At 37.1% G+C, this 21,480-nt stretch overlaps 1 protein-coding gene and 1 pseudogene across 4 annotated transcripts in view; one reads left to right on the forward strand and one right to left on the reverse strand.

The window, feature by feature from the left end:
* CARNMT1 (carnosine N-methyltransferase 1) overlaps positions 1-19,077 on the reverse strand; it is a 40,435-nt gene extending 21,358 nt beyond the window's left edge. For 2 of the 3 annotated variants that reach the window (XM_079927062.1, XM_079927061.1), the window contains exons 1-3: positions 18,449-19,077; positions 10,833-11,028; positions 9,826-9,989 (exon numbers count right to left, since the gene is read on the reverse strand). In XM_079927062.1, the coding sequence (XP_079783188.1) occupies positions 9,826-9,989; positions 10,833-11,028; positions 18,449-18,945 (857 nt within the window). In that variant the 5' untranslated portion in view covers positions 18,946-19,077. The other variant, XM_079927063.1, reaches the window with a different exon arrangement.
* A 149-nt stretch (positions 19,078-19,226) lies between these two features.
* LOC307189205 (ribosomal protein eL22-like) lies at positions 19,227-21,141 on the forward strand (annotated as a pseudogene). Its single transcript has one exon. The product of its transcript is annotated as a ribosomal protein eL22-like (transcript).
* Positions 21,142-21,480: the final 339 nt, after the last annotated feature.

Raw genomic sequence — 21,480 nt, forward strand, 5'->3', positions numbered from 1 at the left:
TTTCAAGCATCAAAAGTGCTGGGTTCTATTTGAATCACAGCAATTCACATGGTAAAAGCCACAACTCATTTGTGGCTACTAAATACTCAAAATGTGGTTAGTTCTAATTGAGATGTGTTTCAAGTATAAAATAAATACCAGATTTCATAGACTTAGTATAAAAAAGGAATGTAAAATATCTCATTAATAATCTTGTATACTGATTATATGTTAATATATTTTAGATATACTGGGTTATTAAAGTATATTATTAATTTCACCTGTTTCCATTTACACTTCTTATGTGACTACGAGAAAATTTAAAGTAACACAGGCAATTTGCATTGTATTTCTGTTGAACAGTGCTGGTCCATACAGAGAAATCATAAAAACACAATTCTGAGCAAAAAAACAATTGTGAAATGACACCACAAACCATTATATGGCCTTTTAAAACACACAGAACACAATGTGTTGTTTATGTACATGTATATAGACATGTAGCTAATGCAGGAAGGTAAGATTAGAGTAACAAATTTATATTAGTTGTTATCTCTGGAAAGAGAGAAGAATGTGCTCTGTATTGTTTGCAGGGCAGTTTCAAGTGTATCTGTAATGTTTCTTTTAAAAAATACAGAAAAAAGAGATCTGAAGCAACTATGGCAAAATGTCAAGGTTTAATAGAGTTGGATGTTGAAACACTTTTCATTCAAACTAGAAAGTGGGTTAGAAATCAGAATTAGTGTCTAGCCCCTTCAAAAATATGGTCCCAACTTCCTTATCTACTCCCAATAAAGAACTCCGTATATCAGCAAGACAACTTCTCATCCATTTCAGAAAACACTTTCTTACCTTAATCTTTAGAGCTCCTATAGAAACTGAGCTTAAATTATCACCGAATCTATAAAGTCTTCTCTTTCCAAATATCCCAGGCAAAGCTTTAAGTCACTTCTCAATGCTTTCAGTACTTCATTCATATCTCTATTATAGTTTATATACCTAGTTCATCACTTCGCTTCTTTCATTTAATACAGGGGTCAGCAACTATGACCCACTAGCCAATCACCTGTAGTTGCAAATAAGGTTTTAGAACACAGCCATGTCCAGTCATTTATGTATTGTCTATGGTTGCATTCCCATGACAAGAGAGCAAAATAGTCAGTCCCCAGAGACCACATTGCCTTCAAAATCTAAAATATTTTCTAGCTGGCCCTTTAAGAAAAAGTTTACCAATCCTGATCTAATGTATCTTGAACTTCTTTCCCAATCCGTGCACAGAGCTTTCTTAATCTGTTTTATGACTGAATAAGTAGTCCATTGTAATACTGTATAATAATGTATCAAAATTTGATAATTAAGGACTAGATTGTTTCCAATCTCGTTATTATAACATTAAAACTAATATCCTTGGCATAAATAGTTTCCCTCATGTACCTCTGTGGATAGCTTTCCCAAAACTGAACTGCAAGGATCAAAAGATATGCATTTGAATTTTGTTAAAATTACCAAGTTGCCCTCCATAAAATTTTACTAATTTATTCTTCCATCAGCAACATGTTTCCTCACACCTTCAGTAAGTTATATAACTTTTAAATCTTTACAATATAATGGATGAAAATGGCATCTTAGTGTGTTTTTTTTGTTTTTTTGTTTTGTTTTTTTTTGCGGTACGCGGGCCTCTCACTGTTGTGGCCTCTCCCATTGTGGAGCACAGGCTCCAGACGCGCAGGCTCAGCGGCCATGGCTCACGGGCCCAGCTATTCCGCGGCATGTGGGATCTTCCCAGACCGGGGCACGAACCCGCATCCCCTGCATTGGCAGGCGAACTCTCAACCACTGCGCCACCAGGGAAGCCCCTTAGTGTGGTTTTTACATTTGCATTTTTGTATGAGATTAAGCACCCTGTATTTCTTTTTCTGTTTACTATTTACATTATTTTTCTACTAGGTTATAGTCTTGAATTGTTTTTCCACTGAGTTATTACTCTAGATTTGTAAGCACTTGAAATCCTGGAATGTAGGTGCTTGAGATCTTGATTTGAAAGAAATCTGAAATATATATCTGTCTTTGTTCTAAGAGGACTTTCTGGAGAGAAAAAAGAGACTATTTTCAGTCTCTAAACTACTTCGGCATTATTTGGCAATCTCCATTTGCTCTTTTAAAATGGTTTCTTACAGCTAAAAATAATCCTTTTAAAATGTGTAAATCTTAACAGTTACTATCTCTGATAGATTAAACAATATGATTTTTTAAATCCTTTTATAAATTATAACTTACATTCTCTATTTCAATCTAAGTGAAAAATGCTTCTTTAAAGCTCAGCATATTTCTTCCTAATGCTCAACTATATAAAGGAAAAAATATATTCAATGTAGTCAATAGTATATCAGTCTTCTTGAAGTGTTAGACATATACTGAAATGCAAAGGCATAATAGATTTACCACCAACAAACAAAATATCACTTCAAATTCTTCTAAAATAGAATGGGTTAACAAAATTAAGCTCTAGAAAGTACAGTCCAGAAATTTTCAGGATTCATTAAGAGAATATGATTCTACATGGTTGTGATTTCCCATTTCAAATAGGACTCGTACCTAAGAATCTCTCCTTAGCAACTATAAACTTTATGGCACTACATTCTTGAGCTAAAAACTACTGAAGTGTTTGGCATTCAGCACAATTAAAACAGCATTTCCTTAATTTAAAAATAGACCCCAATATAGATGTTAATCTGTGGCTTCAAAACTGCTTGTACTTGTAAACTCAGACGCTTAAAAATTCTAAACAGGAACAAATTGGACAAACTGATAAGACAAATATGCTTTCATAGGAAAAATTATTTTAATGATCACAAGTACAGTTAATTTATGCATATTTAGGTATATTGTTTTTTGCAGACAGCTCAGTTAGAAAAGGCCTTTATTGAAATTTCAAAAAGAAAAGAACACAATCCAAAGGCTAGCTGACATAAATGTAAGTCAAATTCAGCCTGAGTGTAAAAATATAAAATTCTCACGTGCTTGCTGTGGCACAAACAGAATCCTAAAAATTTATCTGAGACCCAAACTTAACCAGGATTTACCTAGAGTCAACCTGGATTCTGAAGGGCTATAATTATTTCCCTTTTCCAGGACTCGGAGTTTACTTTTTATGGCAAAGTTATAACTTTAATATGGATAAAGATTTTGCTGTATTTTATTAGGTTTATTTTTTAAGTTTTTTTTAAATAGCTCATCTTATCTATTATAAGGAAACCAATCTAAGTTTAACAAGCAAAACAAATGACGTAGGAAGAAACATGTAAATTTTCCATTGGGTACCAGAATGCCAAAAATAAAGTTTGATATTTTGGTGCACTTCATTTAAAGTTCATATATCAATGTCCACTTTTATAACATTGATTACTTTCAGGGAACGGAAATGGGTAGCTGGGTAGGAAACTTTATATCCTTTGAAACCTTTAAAATTTTGAACCCTGCAAAACGTTTTACCTCTTCGAAAATTTTTTCAATTATTTACTTATTTTAAAGAAACATTAAGAGTTAATGTTAGAAACACTGAGTGAATTCATCCTTTTCTCACCAGTCTACATTGTATCTGCCAACAGTAATAATAATAACAACAACAGTAACAGGGACTTCTCTGGTGGTCCTTCCAATGCAAGGGACGTGGGTTTGATCCCTGGTTGGGGAACTAAGATCCCACATGCCGCGAGGTAACTAAGCCCACGCACCGCAACTACTGTGCCCGTGCGCCACAACTAGAGAGCCCACACGCCACAATTACTGAGCCTGCGTGCCACAATGAAAGATCCCACGTGCTGCAACTAAGATCCAATGCAGCCAAAAATACATAAATAAATTTTAAAATAATAATAACAATAACAGATAAATAATAGTAAAATAATACTTGTGCTAGTTCAGTAAGTACCTTTAACAATGACATGCCTTTTTAGTACAGCTAACATTGTTACGCTGACTGGATACCATGGTAATACACATGATTCAATGATCACTGAGTATGAACGAAATCATGTTTAAAGTGCTAGAAATTATGCTGACTTAAGCATTTGGCCTTCCAAAAATACCCAAACTTTTGTATACTCCAACAGTAAAAAGTCTTATCTCACAACCTGCTTTTCAGAAACAAAGATATTTTGAATTTTGAGAAATACCTGGATTTTATGTTTACAAAAGCTATCAAACTATATTATCCATTATTTTATAAACAGTATATACATTGAGAGAGTGCACCAAGTAGGAACTTTAAGAATATATTTTTGGAAGCAGCAATATTTATAAAAGTTCCTTAAACTGAAAACATATATTTATAAAAAGTATGAAAAATAAGGAAATAATGAGACTAGATTATAATTCTAATAGTTGTAGAATATTTAAGGTAAGACTATCGATAAAAATTAACAAAAAAACTTGTAACATTTATTAAAGTAAACAAAGGTAGGCTTTAAGAATAGAAGAAAATTAATAGAACAAAGGAAAAAAAATGATCATTTCATCTGACACAGAAAAGGTATATGACAAAACATTCTTTCATGACAAAAACTCTCAGGACAACAGGAATACAGGGAAAATTCCTCAATATAAAAAAGGGTATTTATGAAAAACCCAGAGCTAAATGCCCCCTTTCACCACTGCTATGTATTGTTATGTACTTCCAGAGCTATTTAAATGGGGAAAGGAAGAGGTAAAAACTATATTCACAGATGAGATGCTCCTATATGTAGAAAAACACAAAGAATCCAGAAGAAAGCTACTAGAGCTAATAAACAAATTAAGCAGTTGCAGAGTACAAGATGAACACATAAAAAAGTTAGTTGTTTCTATACATCAGCAATGAACAATCAGAAAAGGAAATTAAGAAAACAATTCCATTTACAATAGCATCTAAAAGAATTTAAAACTTAGGAATAAATCTAAACAAGGAGGTGTTACATTGAAAACTTGTATACTGAAAACTAAAAAACAAAGCTTAAAGATATTAAAGAACACCTAAATAAATGGAAAGACATCCTGTATTCATGGATAGGAAGATTTAACATTATTAAGATATCAATACACTAAAAACAATCTACCTATTCAACACACTCCCTAACAATATTCCAATAGCCTCTTTCACAGAAATGGAAAAACTGACTCTGAAATTCATATGGAATTGCAAGGAGCCCCAAATAGCCAAAACAATCTTGAAAAAGAATAAAATGTACGAATCACACTTCCTGACTTCAAAAATTGCAAAGCTACAGAAATTTAAATAGTATGGTACTGGCAAAGGGCAGACACATAGACCAATGGAATAGAATAGAGAGTCCAGAAATAAACCGTCACATATGGTCAATTGATTTTCAAGGACAGTGCCAAGACAATTCAATGGGGGGAAAAGACAGTCTTTTTAACAAATGGTGCTGGGAAAACTGGATATTCACATGTAAAAGAATGAAGTCAGACCCTTACCTGATACCATATGCAAAAATTAACTCAAAATGGACCAAATACCTAAGCTTAAGAACTAAAATTATAAAACTCTTAGAAGAGAATATTGGGGAAAATCTTCATGACACTGGATTTGGCAATGATTTAATGGATATGGTATGAAAAGCACAGGTAACAAAAGAAAAAAACTGATAAACTAGACTTCAAATTATAAAATTTTGTACATCAAAAGACACTATCAAGAAAGTAAAAACAGCCTACAGAACGGGAGAAAATATTTGCAAATCATATATCTAACAATGGATTAACACATGCAAAAAAAGAAAGAGAGTCAAATCTTATCACACAATCTTATCTATGAAAATCATCTTCAATCCAGACATAATAAAGTATAAAAATGCATTAACAAAGCCTATGGACAATAAAAATGTAAATTAAAAGCTTGTCAAGTGACTACTATATATGCCAAGCATTTGAAATCTGAAATCTGAAATATCTGTAGTTGAATATTTGAAATCTGCCTAGCTTTGAAGCCTAAGAATAAACTTCTTTCTAGAAAAAACACGTCACTAAAAAACTTCTTTCTAAATCGTATCTGCAGAGCACACACAAAAAGGCAGTGAATTATTACCGATTCTACATCTGAATCTTGTACATTAGATATCTGGACATGCAGAAATAAGCATTGGTCTTTTTTTTTCTTTTTTAAGTCTGACAACATGGCTGAAATAATGATAAATTCAACTGTGGGGCGTCCAAAGTTACTCGCTTACTGAGCTATTTCTGGGTCTCACACCCAGAACTCTATACACTTGACTGAAGAAATATTTATAGAATTGAACATCAGTAGTGTCATGACTTCATCAACAATGGAATAAAAATTATGAAAGCTTTAAGTGATTAAAAAAATCAAAAGTATACAACGAATCTATTATCCCTTCACCTGTGTGTTCAGAACATAATTACAGCACAGCATGCCAAAAAACTACTGGTCACAAGCAGAAATACACTGGGTGATTTTCATACTTATTCAGCTAAAGACAATCTACATGGCACACAGACATAAAAGTATTCAAACAAGGTGGATCAGCATCCGTTACATGTTAAAGGCTCACTAAATAAAACAGATATTTTCAAGTCTTTCAATGGGCTTATCAACAGACTGGCATAATAAAGAATCAGTGAAGTTCAAGGGAAGTCAATAGAAATTATCCAAACTAAAATATAAAATGAGTTAACGGAGGGGCAATGTAGAAAAAGAGCCACTTGAAACCTGAGAGACAATAGCAAACAGTTTAATATATATGTAACTGGCATCCCTAAGAGAAAGAAATAGAGAAAAAGGTAGGAGAAACATGTGAAGAGATAAGAGCAAAGAATTATTGATTTGGTGATATATATCTACTCAAACCTCCAAAAGCAAAGCCAACCTCAAGTGGGAGAAACACAAAGAAAACCACATCTAGTCATACTGCTGACAAAGGTGGGGAATGGGGTGAAGAGAATGGCAAGTAACTGTTTAATGGGTATGGGATTTATTCTGGGTTGATGAAAACATTTTAGAAGTATACAGAGATGATGGATGCACAATACTGTGAATGTACTTAATGCCACTGAATTGTTTCCTTTAACATGGTTACTTTGAAACCACAATGAAACAAATCCTGCCAACAACCTGAGTGAGCTTGGAAGTCAATGCTTCTACAGTCAAGCCTCTAGATGAGAACACAGCCCAGCAGACATCTTGATTACAGCCTTATAAGATCCTATACAGAGAACTCAGTGAAGCCATGCGCAGACTTTTGACCCACAGAAACTATGAAATAATAAATATGTGTTGTTTTAAGCAGTTAAATTTATGGTATTTTGTTGCACAGCAACCAATATACATTTACCTTTCAGATGCAGCAATCCCACATCTAAGAATTTACACTAAAGATACATCTCCAAAAATACAAAAATATACAGGCACAAGGTTATTAACTGTAGCATTATAATTGCAAGATACTGCCAGCTACTTCACTTAAATAACCAAATATAAGAGACTGGTTGAAGTATTCCGAAACTGTTTTAAAAAAAAAAAAAAGATTGGGTAAAATTTCCATGAACTGATACAGAGCTAATCGAGGATTAAGTGGAAAAAGGAAAGTGCAAAATAAAATATATAGTATGCTCCATTTTGTGTATGAAAAAGGAGGTATTTAAAAAGAAAAAAGTACTTATCTGCTTACTTCCATAAAAAAAAAAAAACAGGGACTTCTCCGGTGGCGCAGTGGTTGAGAGTCCACCTGCCAATGCAGGGGACATGGGTTCGAGCCCTGGTCTGGGAAGATCCCACATGCCACGGAGCAACTATGCCCATGTGCCACAACTACTGAGTCTGCGCTCTAGAGCTTGTGAGCCACAACTACTGAAGCCCGAGCGTCTAGAGCCCATGCTCTGCAATGAGAGAAGCCCCGCAATGAGAAGCCCTCGCACCACAACGAAGAGTAGCCCCTGCTCGCTGCAACTAGAGAAAGCCCTCGCTCAGCAACAAAGACCCAACGCGGTGAAATAAATTAATTAATTATTTTTTTAAAAAACAGAAGAGAAACAGTAACTAAACAGTGGGAAAACCAAATAACATCTTGATTAGAATCATCAATGATGGGCTAACAGACTTTGCATGTCTCTGAAGGTGATATCCTGAAAAGGATACAACATCAATTATCTATTATTTTGAGAAAGGACACATAATCTAGATCTAATGATGAAGAAACATCAGATAATATCAAACTGAGGAAGAGTCTATAAAATAACTTACTTGTATTCTTCAAAAATGTTAATGTCATGAAAGTCAAAAAAAAAGGCCTAAGAACTGTTCCAGATTAAAGACATTAGAATTAAACATAACACAATATCCTGGATTGGATCCTAAACTGTACAGAAAAATAAGTGTCATAAAGGACATTATTAGGATAATTTATACAACTTAAATATAGATCATTGATTAGAAAGCAGTAATCAAGTTTAAATTTCCTCGATCTGGTAACTGCACTGTATGCTTATGTAAGAGTATCATTGTTCTTAAGGAAAAAAACTCAAGTATTAAGCAGTGAAAAAGCATGATATATGGAAACTAATCTCTCAAATAGTTTAAGTAATTATCGTGTATATGTACGGCTACAGACTAACAAAGCGGGGAAGGAGAAAGGAAGGGAAATAGGAAAGGAAATAAAAAGCAAAGGTACAATGCTAAGAATTGGTGAATTTAGGTAAAAAAAATACATGGGAGCTCTTTGTACAATTCATACAATTTATCTGTAATTTTGAAGTTATTTCAAAATAAAAAGTTTTCAAAAAAGAGAGGGAGAGAAGGGACACACACATATGTATGGAAATTTCTGAATGGATACATCCAAACTTAAAGATGTCAATCAATGAGGAGGGGAAGAAGATGAGGAAAAGGAGCCTCTCGCACTACAATGGTCCTTTTAAACAACAGACTGAACTCCACCCAGTGGTTCTCTTTAAATATATAACCTGTAAGTCAGGTTCCTAACCTGGGATCCATGGACCAAAGAGGTCTACAGACAGAATTCACTGTACCTATAAGGGGGTGGAAAAAAATTACATTTTCATTTCATTAACCTTTAACTGATTATTCTTTTGTCAATTATGAATGTAGACAACAAACAATAGTAGTTTTAGGAGTACCTGTAACTGTATCACCAATAGAAATCATATATATTTTCACTTCACATTAGCTGTTGAGATTCTCAAAATAGCATATACCATTTAGTTCTTTTCAAAGTACATTAACACTTCCTGCAAGACTTTTATTTAATGTGATACATGATAAAAAGCAGGTTACATAACATTTGCTTTTCAAGTATTTTCATAAGTATATTTCAAAATAACTGGTTTCTTTGTAATCCTATGGATGTTATTTTATTCACTTATGTTATTCTGAAAATGAAAATTATGAGCTTCAGACTGCTCAAGGTTTTCATGGCATATAAAAGTTAAGAATCTGTTCTCTGAGCTATAGATCCCTCACTTGTTTACAAATATGCCATAATGAGGAAAATTAAAATAGTTTGCAGCTTTTTGCTCTGCTATAAAGCAAATTATAAAAAAAAATGTCGCTGATAATGAACATTCAGTCTAATCTTCTCATTATGTAATTTCTAGATAGAGTAATTTCCGATAGTGCTAGAGCAATAATTATTCAAAACACTAACTGCAATCTCACACAAAGTACCCAAGAACAAATATAACAGCATACACCCACACATGAAAAAATACAGTCACACAGCAACTTGTAAAAATGAATCAACACTGTGAAATATCTCTTAGAGAAACTCAGTGCTTACATATCTTAAAGAAACTGGTTAAAAACAAGATACTATTTACCATCTCTCTTTTGGAAAATTTTTTAAAATTTCTTTAATGATTGGCTGGTAGCAGGCATCCCTTTCTGCTTTCCCAGTTTCACTCCAGTCTCTCACAAACTGTTTCAATGTGGATTTTAACTTATCCATGTCAAATGTAGATGCTGGCATAATCTTTCCATTCTCCTGTTTAAAAAACAGAAATCAATTCGTTTCTCAGAAAGTAATCAATCTTGAATATGATTAAATAAACATGCTACTAAGGGGCTTTATAGATGGTTTAGAGGGTAGGTCACTAGCCTTTCAACTCGACCGGGGTTCAAGTGCAGCTTGAGATTCTAAATGAAAAGAGTTTGGTGGTCTCACTTCTACCCTCAATACAGTATGGTCCATTAATCATGAAACCACCATATAATTAAGCAGTCTTTACTCAAGAGAGAACCAGAACTGAGCTGCTATGGAGACCAAATATTCTCTCCGTCTAAGAGAGGAAAGAAAGAGCCTCCAGGTCATTGATGGGGCAGCATGGAAAGGCTCACACTGGAGTGGCCCAACTGTATCTATCCTGTGGATACAAAAACAGGACTTCAGTTTCTATTACTTCCAGTCCCTTGAGATTTATAAGGGAAAATAATCTTTTAGAGTAAAAGATGAACATCAATAGATGCAAGATTCTGAAGATAATGTTTAGCAAGGGAAATTAATTTCACACAGCTCGTAAAGTTGTTGATAAAAATGTAAGTCACTAACTCCATATGCCACAATAGGCGGAACACTATGTGAAAAGTGTATCAAAATGCCCACAATTATCTTAGTACTTTTAGGGGAAAAAAATCAGTGAACAAATCCAGTTTCTGGCATACTGTTCTATTAAACCTAATAAAATGACTGAACATACAAGTGAAAACATTCTCTAAGTAGAGCCAATGACTCTTTCATTTCATAAAAATGAAATCCAGGAAGATAAAGATCTCAAAATATAGAAGTCAAACCCTAAAATAAAAACAAATAGAACAAACTTGCACATACGTCTTCTCCATATTCTTTATTTTCAAACATATGTATGCAATCATTCACAATGGTGAGTAGTATCTCTTGATTATGATCAACGCATTTCCGTATCTTGTCCAAGTGAAGAAGAAACTGCGGAAGTAGTTTCTGCTGATTAGCTGGGAGTGATCGAAATTGTCTTTCTGTTCGGTGCACTCGCTCATGCATACTGGTGCTAAAACATAAAAGGTGTTTTTTAAATTGGCAAAGAATTCTCACCAGAGGCCAATCTTATTTTAAGTTTCTCTTCCTGTACAATTATTTCCTTATAATGTTGGATACTGTCCAGCCATTTTCAATCTTTTGGTTTCTTAAAGGGTATCGATTTACGAAGTTTCGTATATTTTCATCTTATTACAAACTCTCTAAGCAACCAAACAAAAGACAAATAGTTAAAACACCTGCACCAATTAGAAGGGAGAAAAAAGGAAACATAAAGAGGATTAATGCACAACATGTTTATTTTTATGATTTCAATTTCCAAAATTAAAATTTTCAGCAGAACAGCTTTGATTTTAGAAATTTTAGATTTCTCCATCAAGTAGCAGAATACTGCTCTGAAGTTACTTTAGAATATATACAAAATGTGTTTTGAAATTATTAAGAGCCAACCAAGTTGAATTTTTTTAAATATTGTAAAAGATCTTATATACTACAAAAGTAGTAAACAAATGAAAAACTGAAATTCTATAGCTTTTTACATGATGATATTCACACTTTGTATTCCAAAAGTTTCCAGATAACTCTAACGGTCACTTTGAGGACTTTTTAAAGAAATAAAACCTAAAAAGAACATCATTTTTAAAAGTTAAATATTATACTCAAAATAAAATGTCATTTTACATCAATCAGATGGGCAAAATTTTAAAGCCTGACTATATGAAATACTGGTAAAAGTACGGAAGATTTAGAATATTTATATACTGATTGATGGTGGGTGCGTAAATTAGTACAACCACTTCAGAAAATTTAGCATTACCTAGTAAAGCTTAATATGCAGACTCCCTATGACCAAGCAATCGTACACCTAGACACATACTCAAGAAACTCTTGCAAACGGGCACATGACACATGAATAAGTCTCATCACAGCACTGTAAGAAATAACAAGCAAAAAATCTGGAAACAACCCAAAAAGTCTATCAGCAGTAGACTGAACGAAGAAAATACAGTATAGTTATACACAGAATACAGTTAATAAATACAGCTACACACAATAATATGGATAAAACTCAGAAACAAAACATATTGTAGGGACTAAACATATGTAGAGAAACTACAAGGAAAGTAAGGAAACGAAAATGCAGGAAAATGATGTCCTACGAGGGGAAAAGGATAAGATAATGTTCTTTCTGTAGACTGGGTGGTACGCGTTCACTACATCATTCTTTACATTTTACATATACAAATAAACAAATACATAAATGCATATGCTTCTTTTAAATGTCCTTTAGCATTTACTCAATATTAAATGGAAATGAAAAATATTCTTTTTCATTTCGTTGCCTGAGTCTCTCTATTTATCCAAATCTGTCATTTTATCATATGTCAAATTACTGTATAATTTCTGAACAGTCATATTTAAAGAGGTTCTGAAGAAACTTGACAAAACTGAAGCAAAAACCTGGTCACATTTTTAGAAGATTGCGTGTGGTGGTATTCTAGGGGTGGTTAGGGATAATGTGAAACCAAGTAGGCAGTGGCTGCACTAATGTTTGCTTTTTTTCCCCCCTGGAGACAGTACAACAGTGAGCTCTGGAGTGTAACAGATCCAGATTGAAACCCAGGTTATGCTACCTATTCGCTTATGTGACCCTTGGCAAGTTACTTCCTTTCCCTGTGGCTCAACAGTCTCATATACCAAAACAAGGAAATACATAACAATGATGATGATGACAGAAGCTATGATTTATTGAGATTTAATAAATGTCAGGCACTAAACCAAGTCACTTAAAATGAATTATTCTGAAAAATCTCCATAAAACCCCACGAGGTAGACACCATTATACTCCTCTGCCTACTTAATGGATTTCATTGAAAGTGTAACAAAATAAAGCACACAACACACTTAGCCCAGTGCCTAAATCATACTCATATGATTTTTATCATAGTCATAATTTATATAACTAATGTGTACACAGTGGAAATACGAAAAATGAAGAAAAGTAAAAGTATTCAGGAGGAAAAAAATTCCTAATAATTCCTCTTCTAGAGGCAACCACTTCTAACTTTCTGGCATATTTCTCTCTGTTTAAGACAAAGTCATCTAACACCTTTCTAGTCAAAATGCGGTACAGACCACAGCAGATCACTTGGAAGTGGTTCGGAATGTAGAATCTCTGGTGCCATGCAAGACCTACTGAAATGTAATCTGCCTTTTAACAAGACCACCAAATGCTTCACATGCACATTAAAGTTTTAGAAACACTTGTAATTCTTCATCCTTATCAAAAGAATTTTCCCAGGTCAGAAAAAAAGTTCTCAAATATCTATATGACAAATGACTATAAGGGCTGCTCATCATCATCCCATCTTAAGCAACCAAAATTTACTTAGCTATTTCCCAAACATTGGGCATCTAGATACTTTCACTTGTCTATACAGTGAAATTTTGTGTTCAAAATCTGTCTACATTTTAGAAAAAAAAAAAAAAATTACCACAAACTCCCAAACGAATTACCAGATCAGAAAGATAAGTATTTTTAAAGCTCTTGATACAAACTGATTTTCAGAAAGATTTTACCAATTTACATTCCTATCAGTAGAGTATGACACTAAGTAACTACTTAAAGTGGGCAAACAGCAGAGTTGCAACAGTTTACAATTCACTGTCAACAGGTTAAATAGTCTCACAGTAATCCTTTCCTAGAATTCCTCGGCACTGGATACCCCACCAACTCCCTCTCACCACGCCTCAAAACTCAGCATTTCCAAACTAAACTTGGCACACGTCCCACCAAAAAAACTTGCACATCTTCCTATATGGCTGATGTTGATGAATGGTACACCACACATCCACTCAAGTCAGAAATTAATGAGTCATCCTAAAATGCCTCTTCTCATAGCACACACAATCAAGAAGCCTGAAATCCTTTTGATTCTACTTCATAAAACTATCTACATATTCCCCCTCCTCCAATGCTTTACCTCGGGCCCTCACTATGTCTCCCAAAGATAAACTGAGAGGCCTGCTACCTAAATATGCTTTCCCCAACCTAACCCCCTCCCACCTCCAATCAGATAAATTCTTCTAAAATACAAAACTCATCTTTGTCACTATTTAAACTCCATATTTCAGCATATGTAAAAAGCAATCAATAAATGTTCAGTTATGCTCCCTCGGCACCACTTCTGGTTCTCCTTGGAGACTACTTATTTCCATAAGTGCAGGGGAGTTGAGTAAGTTATGGATTGGTCAGAAAAGCCAATCCATATAAAAGTTCTGTTAATTCCATATAAAAGTGATGTAATGGGGCTTCCCTGGTGGCGCAGTGGTTAAAGAGGCCGCTGACCAGTGCAGGGGACACGGGTTTGATCCCTGGTCCGGGAAGATCCCACATGCCGCGAAGCAATTAAGACCGTGTGCCACAACTACTGAGCCTGCACTCTGGAGCCTGCGAGCCACAACTACTGAGCCGGCGTGCAACTACTGAAGCCCTCGCACCTAGAGCCCATGCTCTGCAATAAGAGAAGCCACCGCAATGAGAAGACTGAGCATTGCAATGAAGGGTGGCCCCCGCTCGCCACACCCAGAGAAAGACCGCAGGCAGCAAGAAAGACCCAATGCAGCCAAAAACAACAACAAAAAGCCAAACCAAAACAAAACACAACAAAGAAAGTGATGTAACTACACAGAGCAGGATGAGATGCAGCATATCCCTTAACCCCTGGTTACTTAATGGTATGCAAAGCTGTCCATAACATACATCTACATACTATCTTGAAATAAGTGAGGTCTTATCAAAGTTGAGAAGAGTCCAATCCTTACTATACTATTAAAACTGGGGCTAATTTCCCTATTCTGTAAACGCTTACATTATCAATGTGTTTTAAGACAGCGGTGGGCAAGTTATGACCTCCTGGCTACTTGTCTGTTTTTGTAAAGAGTTCTACTGGAACACAGCTATACTCATTCCTTCGCATACTGCCTGTGGTTGCTTTCACACAAGCATACAGTTGAACAGTTTTAACAGAGACCTAGCTCTCAGAGCTTAAAATGTTCATTGCCTGGTTCTTTAAAGAAAGTTTGCCAACCTTAGTTTAAAGGAATGTTTTACAACCTTCAGACTCTCCTTGGTTCTGAACTCAGTCAGCATTAAGAGGCTACATCCTTGGGCACCTAAGAGGAGAATAGAGTCAGCAGCCACATTTCCTCAAGGGTATCCCTACCTCCAGCTCTCTCTAGAAGGCTGATCTCAGCAGTGACCCCAACTCTGACTCAAAGTGGGTCCAGTGCTGGATCTAGCCAAGGGCTAAGGTCATAGACCCATTCCTCTGCAGCTGTTGAACTATTCTACAATTCCAAACACGGAAGCATACCTTTTCAGAGGAGAGTCTGTCTCAATCCATTTAAAATATTTATTAAATGCCCAAGGTTAAAATTGTCTTACTAGTACCACTACTTACTAATGCAGGGTAAATTTTTAGTTAATGACTTTGGATTTCAGGCCAGACTCTACCACAATTTGGTCGTATAACCCTAGGCAAGGTGCTCACCATATCCCCTCACCTGTAAAAATGAGCTCTACATCTCAGTTTTTAAGATCTCACCTAACTGCTATTTCTAAAAGTAGGACATTTCTGACGACGTTTGATATTTCAAATGTAGTATTTCTTCTGTGAGTAGGTATCTCCATTCATAACAAGAGCAGTATTTTAAGGCTAACATTTTTTGCTATTCAGTACAATGCTATCATCATTTTTACCTCAGTCAGAATATGTCATCTAAGCAAAATCTGTAGAAAGTACAGGACTGGAAGCCACTGGAAAGAGAATTCTTTTTTTTTGAATTTTATTTTTTTATACAGCAGGTTCTTATTAGTTATCCATTTAATACATATTAATGTATACATGTCAATCCCAATCTCCCAATTCATCCCCCCACCACCACTCCCCCCTGCTGCTTTCCCCCCTTGGTGTCCATACGTTTGTTCTCTGCATCTGTGTCTCTATTTCTGCCCTGCAAACCGGTTCATCTGTACCATTTTTCTAGGTTCCACATATATGCGTTAATATATGATATTTGTTTTTCTCTTGGAAAGAGAAAATATTAATCAAAAGACATTTCTTGCCTTATGACCTTTATCTAAATCTCCTATATATTGACAAAAAGGCAGTGAGTAGTAAAACCAAACTGTCTGAAATTTGGAAGCATCTGCTAAAGGTCTAGAATAGAATTGTTCATAAGAACTTACTACAATGATGGAAAGGCTTACATCTGCACTGCCCCATACAGCAGACAATAGCCGCATGTGGCTACTGAGCATCTGAAATGTAGCTAGTGAGACTGAGGAAAGGAATTTTTAATTTTATTAAATTTTAAGTAATTTAAGCTTAAATGCAGCCAGATGTGATTAGTGGCTATGGTATTGGACAGTACAGGTCTAGAAGATTATAAAATGTTGGAATGTAATAATCCAGTGTTTTCTGCTACACAATCCTTCCCATACCCCTAAACATACTTTTAATTGTATACTATTTTCAGTACAGGGATTTCGATTTTTTCATTAAGAGAGTACATGCAAATAAAAAGGATTGTTGTTAAAAATGAAATTTTCCTCAGTCCCAACTGAACTGGTAAAGAAGAGGGAGGAGAGTATAGGAAATTGTATCACAACCACCAGAACGTGCACACAGTGCCCTTTTCTATATTGCCACACTTAGGTTCTAGTTTCAGGTCAAAATCCCCTGCCCTCCCCCACAAAAAGGCCCAGCTGATACTCAATCATAAATATCAATTTTAAATTAGTCCCAATATATTAGAACTGCGTACAAACACACATTTTAACTGAGTCCACAATAGTCCCAAGACATTTCCCAGTATTCTTTCTACATTTTTCAACAGTAAAATATACCAGACTTCTCTGCAGCTAACACTTCTGGCTATCTATTGTCAGCTTCTTCCCCTCGCTGCATGGTTCTTCCAGACACAATACTTGTAACAAGTTCAATGCTCCAGTTGTCTGCCTTCCTCACTCCGTTGATACTAAATCAAATCCCCATGTTACTAATTCCCTTTTGAGCTCCATAAGTAATGCAATCCATGGCTCCTATGCCCGAGTTTAATTAGTTAATTATTTCATCAAGATGTCTCAACTTCAAAACTTCATGTCACCAATTTAATCAGAGTCTGAAGTAACTTTAAGCTTTCATTAAGCAAGTTTTAAAATTCAGAATAGTAACAAATTAGTTTAACCATCAGTTACAAACTGACCAACTATTTGGGAATGACAAATATACTTCTTTGCTACTACTTGTCTTATTTGTTAAAAATAGAGCTCCAACAACATGCCAAGCACTGGCAACGTAAAAATAAATAAGGCTCTGTCCCTGCCCTTGAGGAGGTCAGTCAAGCAATATTTAAAAATTTGCATAAAGCACAGCAGGAGCCCATCTAAGGGAACAGTTTTACTTCAGTAGGAGGTCACATCTATCGGATTCCAACTGCAGACTCAGAACATCGCCGTCGGTGTACTCATCTCTCACACGAATAAAAGTGCTTTCTTTACCTGAAAATCCAATTGTTTTAAGTCCCTTTCAGATCTTGGAATTATAATTTTGTGACTAAGCTACTTTACGATTTATCTACAAGAAAAATGAAAGTTAGGAAGTTTAAAAGTCCTACCACTGTGCCCAACCCACAGTGAGAATTCGATAAATATTTGCAGAAAAAAAATCATAAAAGCGGCTCCTACAGTGCTTTCCCTCATTTCCCCCTTAAAAACTCTGCAAATTTTAGAACATCCGGACCATCTCCGATCTTAATTTCACCCAGCAGTTAAAGGCACTGCGCAGCATCATTCACTCGTTCATCACAAAAGTGCTGTGTTTTCGCAGCGCCAAGGGTGGGGGGTGTGTGAGGGGCGGAAATCTTAACGCTGCTCTCACGAGAACTTACAACAGTTTGAGAAAAAAACATCCTACGGCATCCCACGTGTAGGTGAACTTGGGCTCTCCGTCTGTTCAGTTTGCAGGACAGCGACAATACATACAAATCATGCCCAGCACTGGACGATTTTACCACCACCATCTTCTATCTGAAATTCTTACAGCACTTTTCCGGTCACCCTCACCCGCCTCAAGCCAAACCTTTAACGAGGAAGGAAAGGCAAGAGGACTAATCTGATCCAGAGATCAGAAGACAAGAGGCTGAGCAACAGACGGCGCGGCAGACACGCGAGAGTGCAGCGCCAGGAGGGGCTAAGGTGGTGCGAGATGACTCGGGGGCGCGGAGGTCAGCTCAGGCGGCCCGGTTCCGACGCCCCGGAGGCGTGGCGACCGGAGGGCGAGCGCGGCGTGCGCCACGGTGCGGACGGGTCAGCCGCAAGCAGCGGGCGCGCCGACGGGCTGAGCGGGGGTCCGCCGCAGGCTCCTTACCCGTAGTAGCGGAAGGCATTAATGATCTTCCAGAAGTGCTCGCGCTCGAGCCTCTCCTCCTCTTCCTCTGTGCTGCGCGTGGCCGCCGCCGCCGCCGCCGCCGCCGAAACCGCCGCGGCGGAGCCCAAACGCCCAGCGGAGAACTGCACTTCCACCTCCTCGTTCCCGCCGCCTCCTCCGCGGCTGCCGCCGCCTCCCCCGCAGCTCTCGGGCAGCTGAGAGACTGGCGGCGGAGGGCGCCGCCGTCGCTGCATCGCCGCCGCGGCCCTCGGCCTGGCTCGCTTGCGTCTCGCCGCGACTGAAAGCGTGGTGGCGGCTGCTTGGCCCTCCTCTAGACGGCGCCCGCCGTGGACATGCCCCCAGCACGCGGCGCGCCCCGCCCCCGCCGCCCTCAGGCCTCCATCAGCGCCTGGCTCCGCCAGGTCTTCCGAGCACCCGGAACGACCGCGCTTGCGCATTCGAGAGTACGACGAAGGGCCGCAGCCACCTGCGCTCATTTGCTGCCGGCCTTTGGCGACGGCGCGCTGATGTCACAACAACGCGTGAAGTAGGCGCGGGCAAGGGCCAGATGGGTGGGGCGAAGGAGGAGATTCCTGGCAGGTTGGGGATGGCACCTGCGAGCAGCCGCGTGGTTCGGGCTTGAGAGCCGGTGAGTGCTGGGTGGTGGAACAGGCCGCTGAACTAAGGCTAACACATTAGCAGAGGAGAAATGCAGAAAAAAAGTTCAGCTTTGATGAATTTAATAGGAACTTTTATTTCAGAAAGTCTAGAAGGAAGGTCTTGTATTCGCTCGCCCTAAGTTGTTTTAATGAATTTCTTAAGTGAATTTCTATTTTTAATTGCATAAATGTAGAGGGACACTGTCATCTTTTCAGTGTTTAGGGGCCAGCGAAAGCCCTAACCCAAGCCCTGGACTGGTCATGGCAGCAGATCGGGAAACATTCAGGAACCTAACTCTGGCTAGTACTCGCACTTTGGAAGACCACCAAAGCGCAAAGGAGCCGTAACGCGGTGCAGCATTAACATCAAACGGTGGCCCATAGCAATGTCAGACTTAACCACTAACCCTTATTTACCTGCGTTCATTTTCCGCCCCATTTCTCTCTGGGCTCGTGGATAAAACCTCTGCCCTACCTGCATTTGATGCTATTCTTAGAAAATAACTCGTTTCACTCAATTTATTCTACCATCCAGCAAAATAGTCTTTCAAAATAACGGTAAAAGAAGATTGTTTTACTCAGGAGAATTAAACTTGCTCAGGGACCACGGATTCTGTTAAAAAGATATAATCATATTGAAAATGAAGTGGCTCTCTGATCGCGCGGCGGGCCTTCAGGATGGCGCCGAAGAAAGACAAGAAGCCTAAGAAGTCAACATGGAAGTTTAATTTGGACCTTACTCATCCAGTAGAAGATGGAATTTTTAATTCTGGAAATTTTGAACAGTGTCTACGGGAGAAGGTTAAAGTGAATGGAAAAACTGGAAATCTTGGGAATGTCGTTCACATTGAACGCTTCAAGAATAAAGTCAGTTGTTTCTGAGAAACAGTTCTCTAAAAGGTATTTGAAATACCTTACCAAGAAGTACCTTAAAAAGAAAAATCTTCGTGATTGTCTTCGTGTGGTTGCATCTGACAAGGAGATTTACGAACTTCATTACTTCCAGATTAGTCAAGATGAAGATGTATCCGAGTCTGAGGACTAGATGAAGCCATCCCTTATAGGGCTTTGCTTGCTAATAAAACAAATGAAGTATACAAGAGAGACATCTTGAAATGGACCTTTCGTTTATCAGTGAATAAAAAACATTACTCTGGGGCTTCCCTGGTGGCACAGTGGTTAAGCATCCACCTGGGGACACAGGTTCGAGCCCTAGTCTGGGAAGATCCCACATGCCGTGGAGCAACTAAGCCCGTGCGCCACAACTACTGAGCCTGCGCTCTAGAGCCCGCAAGCCACAACTACTGAGCCCTTGTGCCACAACTACTGAAACCCATGCACCTACAGCCCGTGCTCCACAACAGGAGAAGCCACCACAATGAGAAGCCCGCGCATCGCAACGAAGAGTGGCCCCCACTCGTTTGCTGCAACTAGAGAAAGCCCACGCACAGCAACGAAGACCCAACACAGCCAAAAATAAATAAATACATTTATTTTAAAAACAAAAAATCATTACTCTGTATGTTAAGCATTCATCTCTTTAAGTGTATGCTGTTTATATGGTGCTGGCTTTCCTTTAATACTTTTTTTTTTTAATTTTTATTGGAGTATAGTTGATTTACAATGTTGTGTTAGTTCTGAGTGTATGGCAAAGTGAATCAGTTATACACATATGCACTCCTTTTTTTTTAAGATTCTTTTCCCATATAGGCCATTACAGAATATTGAGTAGAGTTCCCTGTGCTACAGAGCAGGTTCTTATTAGTTATCTATTTTATATATAGTAGTGTGTACATGTCAGTCCCAGTCTCCCAATTTATCCCTCCCCCCCTTATCCCCTGGTAACCATAAATTTGTTTTCTACATTTGTGACTCTACTCCTGTTTTGTAAATAAGTTCATTTGTATGCCCTCGTTTTTTTTTAAATACTTTCTGTAAGCAGTATTTAAATAGCCTATAGCTAGTGGAATTTCTTTCAGGATTTCTAAAATGTAGTTTTGAGTTAAAGTATATAGTGAAAAAATGAAGCACAATTCTGGGTATAACTTTATATAATAAAATATTTAAATTCTCAAAAAAAATGAAGTGGCTTCATTTTCATAATTTAAATTAATAATTGAAATAAGGCAATGCTAAGAAAAAGTACTGTGGTTATTCTGTGTTAATGTTACATTTTAATACAATGTTTTTATAAAGTTTAAAGTTATTTATTTTTTGAATAGTAATGCAGTAATACATGGTTCAAAATTCAAAAGGAAAATTCAAAGGGTTACAAATGTAAAGTTTATTTACCCTGTCCCTAACCACCAATATCCCTGTCCCAGACACAATATATCAATTCCTTGCCTATTCTTCCAACTTTTCTATCCAGTA

Source organism: Stenella coeruleoalba, assembly GCF_951394435.1.
Source record: "Stenella coeruleoalba genome assembly, chromosome: 7".
Lineage (NCBI taxonomy): Eukaryota > Metazoa > Chordata > Mammalia > Artiodactyla > Delphinidae > Stenella > Stenella coeruleoalba.